Source organism: Schizosaccharomyces japonicus, assembly GCF_000149845.2.
Source record: "Schizosaccharomyces japonicus yFS275 unplaced genomic scaffold supercont5.1, whole genome shotgun sequence".
NCBI lineage: Eukaryota > Fungi > Ascomycota > Schizosaccharomycetes > Schizosaccharomycetales > Schizosaccharomycetaceae > Schizosaccharomyces > Schizosaccharomyces japonicus.
Genome location: NW_011627860.1, coordinates 2280876 through 2291402, shown reverse-complemented (window position 1 = coordinate 2291402; position 10527 = coordinate 2280876). Strand labels below are relative to the sequence as shown.

Here is a 10527-nt window from a genome sequence, read left to right as displayed (position 1 = left end):
TGGACAACAAAGCAAGACAAAGGAGGAGTTAATACCGCTCGTACAAAGGAATGCGTAAACCGTAAGAAAATCAAAAAATAATAAATAAAAATAAACATAAACATAAACATAATAATAATAATAATATAAAACAATAATAATATAAAACAATATAATATAGTTGATAAAACGTAATTTGTGATACATAATAAAGTGAATGAAAGTAACAATCAGATTGACGATAAAAAAATCAGTGAATATATAAAATACAGAATAATAATAGGAGTTACGGTGAACAAGGTTTAGAACTGCTATGACAGAAAATTCAAGCGGCGACATAAAACAATCGCCCGTCAGGTTCGTCTGAGAGACCTTGTTCCCGCGGGATTATCTCCATGCTCCTGATATAAGAGGCTCCGTCAGTGCTTCCTCGACAAAAATCACTTCAAACTGAACCCACAGAATTTTGTCTTTCTTTTATTTTCATTCATTGGTCTAAAAATTCTGCTTGAATCAAGAACGTGTGCCACCTGAAGTCATCAAGTGCATTTACACGTATAAGTAGACAGTATTTTACAACAGTCAACAAATGAATTAGTGTTCGAGACGGTCAGGAATTATTCGCCAATCAAGACTCATTGAGCTATCTCGCCGGAACAAGCTCATTTGAGCGATCTAAAACACGTGTATGATTGGTGGTTGATATTTGTCGGCAAAACACACGGGGGATCGACCATTCATAGGCCTACGATTCGTTGATTCGGCAACGTGGTGGTACCGATAATAAAAGATGCACCATCGCCTCGTCGCTCCTTCCCTTCACCAACCACACCAGCAGCTCTCTCTTTTCACCACTTCTCGGACATACCAATCAACCCCACGGCAGAACTCAAACAGGCTTGTTCCAGCTTTTGCTACGCATAAGAAAGCCTTCAAGAGACTGCTACTACGTCTGAAGCTTCTTCTTATTTTAATTTTTTGTTTCTACTCAAAAACCCAAACCCCCCTCTGAACTAAGTTAGTAGCGTTCGCGCTTTTTTGCATTTTCACCGTTTATTTCCTTCTATCTGACAATTAAAAAAAACCAACAAAATGGACAGTCTCGTTTCCCCCCTGTCCACCTCCTTCCCTCTTGTTCAGAATGAAGTCTTAGGACTTCCTCGTGCCCAGTTGCCCAAGGCCTCTGCTTACGATCCTAAGGAGCCCGTTACCACAGAATCACCTGCTCTTTACAGCAAGGACGGTGCCAAGTTGATGACCTTGCAACTCCAGGACGGAAGCGTTTTCCAAGGCTTTGCTTTTGGTGCCGAGCGCTCGGTTTCCGGTGAACTGGTCTTCCAAACCGGAATGGTGGGTTACCCAGAGTCATTAACCGACCCCTCGTATCGCGGCCAAATTCTCGTCATCACTTACCCTACTGTTGGTAATTACGGTGTGCCTGACCGGAAAGTTGAGGACGAGCTCGTGAAGGGATTGCCAAAATACTTTGAGTCTAGTCAAATCCACGTAGCTGCTGTTGTTGTCGCTACCTATTCGGAAAATGCGTCCCACTACCTTGCCCACTCCACATTGGGCGAGTGGTTGAAGGAGCAGGGTGTTCCTGGTGTGTATGGTGTTGACACCCGTGCTCTCACGAAGAAGATTCGTAATGAGGGTTCGATGCTTGGCCGCTTGCTGATGCAGCGTGAGGCTGCTCCCCTCGACCCTGCCGTTACGATTGGTCAGGGTGAGTCCTGGGCCAAGTACTTTGAAGACATTGAGTGGGTCAATCCCAACAGTCAAAACTTGACTGCTCTTGTTTCCATTAAGAAACCTACTTTGTACACCCCTAGCTCCGAAACTGCCCTTCGCAAGCCTGACGGTTCGGTTTACCGCATTTTGGCAATTGACGTTGGCATGAAGTTCAATCAGATCCGCTGCTTCGTTCGTCGTGGTGTCGAGCTTAATGTTGTTCCTTGGGACTATGACATCAGTGCGGAACAGTACGACGGTCTTTTCATCAGCAACGGTCCCGGTGACCCGTCGCTCATGGATGCTGTTGTGAAGCGCGTCAAGGCTGTGATTGATGCTAAGAAGGTTCCCGTTTTTGGTATTTGTTTTGGTCACCAGATTCTCTCCCGTGCCTCCGGTGCTAAGACTCTGAAAATGAAGTTCGGTAACCGTGGTCACAATATCCCTTGCACTTGCATGGTTTCTGGCCGGTGCTACATTACATCTCAAAATCACGGTTATGCCGTTGATGCCAAAACACTGACTGGTGGTTGGAAGGAACTTTTCGTTAACGCCAACGACGGTTCTAATGAAGGTATTTATCACGAAACTCTTCCCTTCTTCTCTGTGCAATTCCACCCTGAGTCTACTCCTGGTCCTCGTGACACCGAGTTCCTCTTCGATGTTTTTCTCAAGGCGGTGCAACGTTGCACCGAGGCCGGCCAACTTTTGCCTATTGAAATGCCCGGTGGAAATGTTGCTGAAAACAAAAACGCTCATCCTCGCGTTGATGTTAAGCGTGTCCTTATTCTTGGTAGCGGTGGCTTGTCCATCGGCCAAGCTGGTGAATTTGACTACTCTGGTAGTCAAGCAATTAAGGCTTTGCGCGAGGAGGGTATCTACACAATTCTCATCAACCCCAATATTGCTACTATTCAAACCTCGAAGGGTCTTGCCGACAAGGTGTACTTTTTGCCTGTGAACGCTGAATTTGTTCGCAAGGTCATTAAGCAAGAACGTCCTGATGCTATCTATGTGACATTTGGTGGTCAGACTGCTCTCAATGTTGGTATCGAGCTGAAGGATGAGTTCGAGTCTTTGGGTGTAAAGGTATTGGGTACTCCCATTCAGACCATTATCACTACCGAGGATCGTGAGCTCTTTGCTCGTGCCATGGATGAGATCAACGAGAAGTGTGCCAAATCGGTTACCGCATCTAGTGTTGAGGAGGCTCTTGCTGTGTCGAAGAAGATTTCTTTCCCTGTTATTGTTCGTTCTGCTTATGCTTTGGGTGGTCTCGGTTCTGGTTTTGCAGACAACGAGCAAGAACTGGTTGAGATTTGCTCTAAAGCCTTCGCTACCAGCCCTCAAGTGTTGATCGAGCGCAGTATGAAGGGATGGAAGGAGATTGAGTACGAGGTTGTTCGCGATGCCTATGACAACTGCGTTACCGTTTGTAACATGGAAAACTTTGACCCTCTTGGTATTCACACTGGTGACTCCATTGTTGTTGCTCCTTCCCAGACTTTGTCTGATGAAGACTACAACATGCTTCGTACTACCGCTGTTAATGTCATTCGTCACTTGGGCGTCGTTGGTGAATGCAACATTCAATACGCCTTGAACCCTTTCTCTAAAGAGTACTGCATTATTGAGGTCAATGCTCGTCTTTCTCGTTCTTCCGCTTTGGCTTCAAAGGCAACTGGCTACCCTCTGGCTTTCACTGCTGCTAAGCTTGGTCTCAATATTCCCTTGAACGAGGTTAAGAACAGTGTTACTAAGGTAACCTGTGCTTGTTTCGAACCAAGCTTGGACTACGTTGTTGTGAAAATTCCTCGCTGGGATTTGAAGAAGTTTACTCATGTAAGCAGCACATTGAGCTCGTCCATGAAATCTGTTGGTGAAGTGATGAGTATCGGTCGCAGCTTCGAGGAAGCTATTCAAAAGGCTATCAGAGCCATCGACTACAGCAACCTCGGCTTCTCTCCCAAGGATGCTTTGATGTCCTTGGACCAGGAGCTTCAAACCCCTTCGGACCAGCGTCTTTTCGCTATCGCCAATGCCATGGCCGCAAATTACTCTGTTCAACGTATTTGGGAGCTTACGAAGATTGACAAGTGGTTCTTGGAAAAGCTTATGGGTCTTGTCCGCTTCGAACGTGAGTTGCGTAACTACAACATTGCTTCTCTTCCTGTTGGTGTTATTAAGACTGCTAAGCGTCTTGGTTTCTGTGATGCTCAAATTGCATCTTGCATTAACTCGAACGAGCTTGCCGTTCGTCGTATCCGTACCGAAAACAATATTTTGCCTTTTGTCAAGCAAATTGATACCGTTGCTGCTGAATTCCCTGCTTGCACGAATTACCTTTACACCACTTACAATGCCGTTGAGCACGATGTAACGTTCGAAGATCACGGTGTGATGGTTTTGGGTTCAGGTGTCTATCGCATTGGTTCTTCCGTTGAGTTCGATTGGTGTGCTGTTCGCACTGTTAACACTCTTCGTGAACACGGTATCAAGACCATTATGGTTAATTACAACCCCGAGACCGTTTCTACCGATTATGACGAAGCTGACAGACTGTACTTTGAGAACATTAACCTTGAAACTATTTTGGATATTTACCAATTGGAGTCATCTTCTGGCGTTGTTGTCTCCATGGGTGGTCAGACCCCTAACAACATTGCTCTTCCCTTGCATCGTGAGAATGTCAAGATTTTGGGTACTTCACCTGAAATGATTGACTCGGCTGAGAATCGTTTCAAGTTCTCTCGTATGCTCGACAACATTGGTATCGATCAACCAGCATGGAAGGAGCTCACTAGCTTTGAAGAAGCCGAGGCTTTCTGCGACAAGGTGTCGTACCCCGTACTTGTTCGTCCTTCGTACGTTCTTTCGGGAGCTGCGATGAACACGGTGTACTCTCAAGGTGATTTGCATACTTTCTTGAAGCAGGCTGCTGCTATCAACAAGGACCATCCTGTTGTTATCTCTAAGTACATTGAGAACGCAAAGGAAATCGAGTTCGACGGTGTTGCCGTAGACGGCAAGATGGTCATGCATGTTATTTCTGAGCATGTTGAGAATGCCGGTGTTCACTCTGGTGATGCCACGTTGGTTCTCCCCCCACAAGATCTCGACCCTGAGACTATTCATCGTATTAGAGATGCTGCTGCCAAGATTGGTGATGCTCTGAACATTACTGGTCCTTACAACATTCAATTCATTGCTAAGGATAACGCAATTAAGGTAATTGAGTGTAACGTTCGTGCATCGAGATCGTTCCCCTTCGTGTCTAAGGTTATGGGTGTTGATCTCATTGCTATGGCTACTAAGGCCATTGTGGGTATTCCCATTGAACCTTACCCCGAGGTTGCCATTCCTCGTGACTATGTTGCGGTTAAGGCCCCTCAATTTAGTTTCAGTCGTCTTTCTGGCGCCGACCCCGTCCTTGGTGTGGAAATGGCTTCTACTGGTGAGGTTGCTTGCTTCGGTCGCAATAAGTTTGAGGCCTACATGAAGGCCATGATCTCTACCGGCTTCAAGGTTGCTAAGAAGAATGTTCTCTTCTCCATTGGTTCTTATAAGGAGAAGATGGAGCTTTTGCCCTTCGTTAAGAAGTTGTATGACACCGGATCTTGTATCTTCGCCACTGCTGGTACCTCTGACTTCCTCTCTGAGAACGGCGTTCCTTGCAAGTACCTTGCTGTGCTTCCTGATGCCGATGACAACGAGTTCTCTTTGACTGCTCACTTGGCTAAAAATTTGATTGATTTGTACATCAACTTGCCTTCTGGTAACCGTTATCGCCGCCCTGCCAACTACATCAGCAGCGGTTACAAGAGTCGTCGTATGGCAATTGATTACCAAGTACCCTTGGTTACCAACGTTAAATGCGCCAAGCTTTTGATTGAGGCCATGGTCCGTAACACTTCTCTGGATATCAGCTCGGTAGACTTCCAAAGCAGTTTCACCACTCTTAACTTGCCCGGTCTCATTAATGTTGCTGGTTACATTCCTTCTTACACTTCTGAGAATATTGAGGCGTATACCAAGGAATCTTTGGCTGCTGGCTTCACAATGGTCAGATTTTTGCCGTTCAGCGCTGAGTCTCTCATTTCTGAGAGCGATGCATTGAGCTCTGCTAAGCAAGCCGCCTCAAAGCACGCTCACTGTGATTACAACTTCTCGGTAATTGCCGCTTCTACAAATGAAGAGGCCATCTCTCAACTGAGTCGTGAGTCCGGTTGCTTGTTCTTCCACTTTGCCGGCATGAGTCATGACATTGACCAGCTTGCTGCTGTTGCCTCACATTTCAGTATGTGGCCTGCTGATCAAACTATTATGACAGACGCTCAGTCTACGACCTTGCCTTCCGTTTTGTTGTTGGCTAGCTTACATAATCGTCGCATCCATGTTACTAATGTTTGCCGCAAGCAAGACATGGATCTTATTGTTTTGGCCAAGGAAAAGAAGCTTCCTGTTACCTGCGATGTTTCGGTTTACAGTCTGTTCGTTTCCAGGGAGGAGTTCCCTAGTGTTAGTTTCTTGCCCTCTGCTGAGGATCAAGCCGAGCTTTGGAACAAATTGCCCTACATTGACTGCTTCTCGATTGGTGATGTTCCCGCTCGTTTGGCTAAGGAATTGGGACAAGATGTGGATGTTGGATTCGGTGTTTCCGAGGCCCTTCCTCTCCTCTTCACCGCTGTTCAGGATGGACGCCTGTCAATTAAGGATGTGACTGATCGTTTCTACACCAACCCTAAGACAATTTTCCGACTTCATGATCAAGACAGTTCGTCTTTGGAGGTCGAAATTGATCGCGAGTTCACCTACTCTCCTTCCTCTTGGTCTCCCTTCTCGTCGAAGAAACTTTGTGGTGTCGTTCAATCAGTTCACTTTGACGAGACGAACGTTTTCTTCGATGGCCAATTCAACCTGGATAACACTTTCGGCCGTGATTACTCTAACTCTGGACTGGTTACGGAGACTGAGCCCGCTCATGCATTCAGTGATCTCATGAGTCCTAGACCTCAAAAGTTTGTTCCTTACAAGAACGAAGCCGCCAAAATCTCTCTTAATGACCTTCCCTTGGAAGTCACCCCCAAGGTTGATGCCACTAGTGAGCTTGTTCGTTTGATTAACAGCTCTCCCTTCTTGCACAAGCACGTACTCTCTGTTCGTCAAGTGTCCCGTTCTGACCTTCACTTACTTTTCAACATTGCTCACCATGTCCGTGTCCTTGTTGAACGTCAAGGCGTTATCAACCTTTGCACAGGAAAACTTCTTTGCATCATGTTCTTTGAGCCTTCGACCAGAACCTCTTCTTCGTTTGATGCTGCCATGAAGCGTTTGGGTGGTAAGGTTGTTGCTGTCACTGCTAGTGCTTCGAGTGTGAACAAGGGTGAGTCTCTCGCTGATACTATCCGTACGTTGGCTTGTTATGGTGATGCTCTTGTCCTCCGTCATCCTTCGATTGAGAGTGCTCGTATTGCTGCTGACTTTTCTCCTGTTCCTGTCATCAATGGTGGTAATGGTTCTCAGGAGCATCCTACTCAAGCCTTCCTTGATCTTTACACCATTCGTGAGGAACTTGGCAGTGTCAATGGCCTCACTATCACATTCATTGGTGATCTGAAGTATGGACGTACTGTTCATTCCTTGGTCAAGTTGCTTGCTTTCTGGCAAGTGAAGATCAACCTTGTCTCTCCCGTGCAATTGGCTCTTCCTGACGAAATTGTTGAGGAGATCAAGTCTAAGAAGTTGCAATTTTCTGTCCATACTGAGTTGACTCCAGAGGTTGTTGGTCAATCCGATGTTCTTTACTGTACTCGTGTGCAGAAGGAGCGTTTCCCTAGCGTTGAGGAGTACGAGCGTCTTAAGGACTCCTTCATTATTGACAACAGTGTTCTCGCTTGGGCTAAGCCTAACTGCATTGTTATGCATCCTCTTCCTCGTAATCGCGAGATTAATGAGGAGGTCGATTTTGACCAGAGACGTGCTGCCTACTTCCGCCAAATGCGCTATGGCCTGTACATTCGTATGGCTCTCTTGGCTTGTGTCTTGGGTGTCAACTAGAGTCACAGCAGTGTTTTGATTGCTGCTTCTTGTTTATAAGTTCAGGAAGAAAGGTATATGGTAAGGTCTTTCCGCGAAATGTCTCTTTTGGATTTTAAAAAATATGGTTTTTTGAACTTGGATTGCTGGTTATTATTTCTGCAGTGTATCTTCTATTCACGTTTAGGCAATTCAAATTAAGTAGAATTCTTCGATAAGTTATTTCTCTAATATACGATCGTATACACACGCTTGAGTTGTTGCGTGTCACGATCATTTTTGCTGCGTAGACCATCGTATCTTGGTACTTACGCAGTTCATTTTGTTTAGGTTATTTAGGATCTTAGGTTTGTTCTTTTAGGTGTACTTTTAGTTTCGTTTTATAGGCTTTTTATTTTCGTTTCAGTCTTTGGGTTTATTTAATAGGATATTTATTTATTTCGTTTAGTTTAGTTTAATTTCTGTTGTGGTATACGAACTTTAAAATAGGTGCCTGGTGTATGCTGTGGTAGTTTGTCGCCACTTTACAAGAATCCATTACAGTTTCCGGCTAATGAACATCCTGGTCATTTAAAACCTCCGTTTTCTACACTATCGTACTTCATAGCTTATTGTTTAGAGAGAATCAGTAGGTACAATTAGCCCTTTCTACAAAAATATAAAGTAATTCCTTAAACAAAAAATGTAGTATATTAAAACAAAATTCAAGATGATTTTCCAAAAACCGCTTTCTTCCATTCCCGAAGTCTTTTCTTCTTGCCATATTTTTTCTTGTCCCGAGCAATTTGTTCAGGCGTTCTATAAGGTTGTAACTTCTTGAGTCCAATAAGTTCACTGAGCTGTTCGTCAGTAGCATTAAGAATTTCATGAGCTTCAAGACCAAAGCTGTCCGGAGCAACTTGACGATACTTGAAACGCGTGGGTATTCCAGCAACGGTGTCGGCCACGTCACCGTACTTTTCGTCAAGATACTCTTCAATCTTGCGTTTGTGACTCTTCAGCTTTTTCTTCTTCTCTTGCTTGTCGCTCTTGCGTTGTCCTTCAATTACAGAAGAGCTATTCTCAGCCGGAGTTTCCTCGGTTTCGACAGGCTCAATATCACCAACGTCGATATCATCGGAAAACTTGGGTTTCTTAGCATCTTGTTCATAATAGTCGTCATTGAAAATGCTTGCCATCTTTTGCTCCCATTTTTGAGGGTCAAAGTCCTCATCTAAATCAATATCCTTTAAGTTCACAGAATCAAGCTCGGCGATGTCAGCGACTTTAGACAACTTCTCTTCAAGTTCCTTTTGCTTGAGATTACGCAAACGGTTAAGCTCTTCACGACGTTGGCGCTTGACTTCTTCCTCGCGTTGCTTTTTACGCTCACGCGCTTGCTTTCTGCGTTCGTCCTTACGACGCAGACTGTCATCAATTATACGGGGATGACTTTGAATTTCCGCACCACCAGATTCTTCAAAACGGAAGTTGTACTTAGTCTCGTAGGTTTCGGCCTGTTCCACAAATTCATTGTCTTCGGCAACTTCCCTAACGATGTCTTCGTACGACTTGTTCTTGTCTGCTTCGTCCGTCTTCCAACCACGGTTCATTAAGTAATCAGCAAGAAACTTGCTATCCTCTTCCTTTATACCGTTCTCAACATTTTCACTGTCGCGTAAGACGGGTTCACGGTTCTTAACATAAGTTTCAGAGAGTTCTTCCAGAACCTTTTTCGCTTCTGCAGATCCGACACTTTCGATCAGGAACTTCTCATAACCGCTTTCTTCAGCTTGTTTCTCTTCTTCGGTCTTTTCCTTGACTGCAAAAAAGTCATCTTCATCTTGTTCGCTGGCAGCTTCACCACTTTCATGGAAGGCTCTAACTGTTTCTTCTCGTAAAGCAGCTTGCTCTTGAGTATGAGTGGGGACACCGTCTTGAACGTCACGATTATCATCCTCCTCCATAGCCTTTAAAGCGTTTCCGGAAAGTAAGTTTTGACGATGGTAATCTTTGAGTGTCATCGGCTTATCCTTTGTCTCATCCTTCACTTCTGAGGCAACTCCATTGTCTTCCTCCTTAAAAAACGTAGCTTCAGGATTGTATACCTCTGGATCTTTGTTTCGAATTTTTATGATGGTTTTCAGAATTGCAGCATCGACCTCAGGAGTTACAAGTTCACCATCAGAGTCTTCTACAACAGAGTCTGAGTCATCCTCATCTTCGTCAGCAGCGTTGCCGTACTTTTCTTGCACTAAAATTCAAGATTAGTTTTCATATCCAAATGGAAATGGCAAATTATCAAAAAATGAAAATCGTAAACATGTAACGAATGTATAAGAGTATTTACGTACATCTTTGAAGCTCCTCCCGTTTCTTGTTATGTTCGAAACGACGAGCAAACTCCTTATTAATTTTTAAAGAATTGTCACCGGTTTCCTCCTCACTGTCATCGTCCAGCAATGATTTTTTTCCGACAACAGCTGCTTGTTCTTGTTGTCCTTTTGCAAGACGCTCGGCAGCTTCACGAGCTTTCTTAGCCGCAGACTTTTTTCTAGGCATTCTTCCGTAGAATGTGGTTTTTTGGAGAAAGTGTTTCGTACACCAACTTAGGTTAATGCGGCGACGAAAATGCAAATTACAACATATGAAACAGCTTGTAATTCATCTGAGGTGTAAAAAATTACATATGTATACACAAGACTATGCAACTTAACTCTATATTGGCATATTTGCTTCGTTGAGCAATCAGTGAAAAATATAGTGTTTTTACAAAATGCACCAAAGCAGTCGTGTGCTGTT

The 10527-nt window shown here is 44.4% G+C and overlaps 2 protein-coding genes across 2 annotated transcripts; one reads left to right on the top strand and one right to left on the bottom strand.

The window, feature by feature from the left end:
• The first annotated feature begins 822 nt into the window (after window positions 1-822).
• Window positions 823-8192, top strand: SJAG_00964 (carbamoyl-phosphate synthase). Its single transcript, XM_002172195.2, has one exon. It carries the CDS (start codon window positions 1072-1074, stop codon window positions 7765-7767), a length of 6696 nt encoding a protein of 2231 aa, XP_002172231.1. The 5' UTR covers window positions 823-1071; the 3' UTR covers window positions 7768-8192.
• Window positions 8193-8310: 118 nt separating this feature from the next.
• On the bottom strand, window positions 8311-10386 carry SJAG_00965 (krr family protein). The gene is made up of 2 exons (XM_002172196.2): window positions 10080-10386; window positions 8311-9979 (listed from the first exon to the last, which is right to left on the bottom strand). Exons 1-2 carry the CDS (start codon window positions 10285-10287, stop codon window positions 8451-8453), a joined length of 1737 nt encoding a protein of 578 aa, XP_002172232.1. The 5' UTR covers window positions 10288-10386; the 3' UTR covers window positions 8311-8450.
• Window positions 10387-10527: the final 141 nt, after the last annotated feature.

Excerpts from the sequence above, each read along its gene's own strand:
- SJAG_00964 (XM_002172195.2), top strand. The coding sequence starts at position 1,072 with ATGGACAGTCTCGTTTCCCCCCTGTCCACCTCCTTCCCTCTTGTTCAG.
- SJAG_00965 (XM_002172196.2), bottom strand. The coding sequence starts at position 10,287 with ATGCCTAGAAAAAAGTCTGCGGCTAAGAAAGCTCGTGAAGCTGCCGAG. Across the intron at positions 9,980-10,079 it reads ACGGGAGGAGCTTCAAAGAT|TGCAAGAAAAGTACGGCAAC; the intron begins GTACGTAAATAC and ends CTTGAATTTTAG.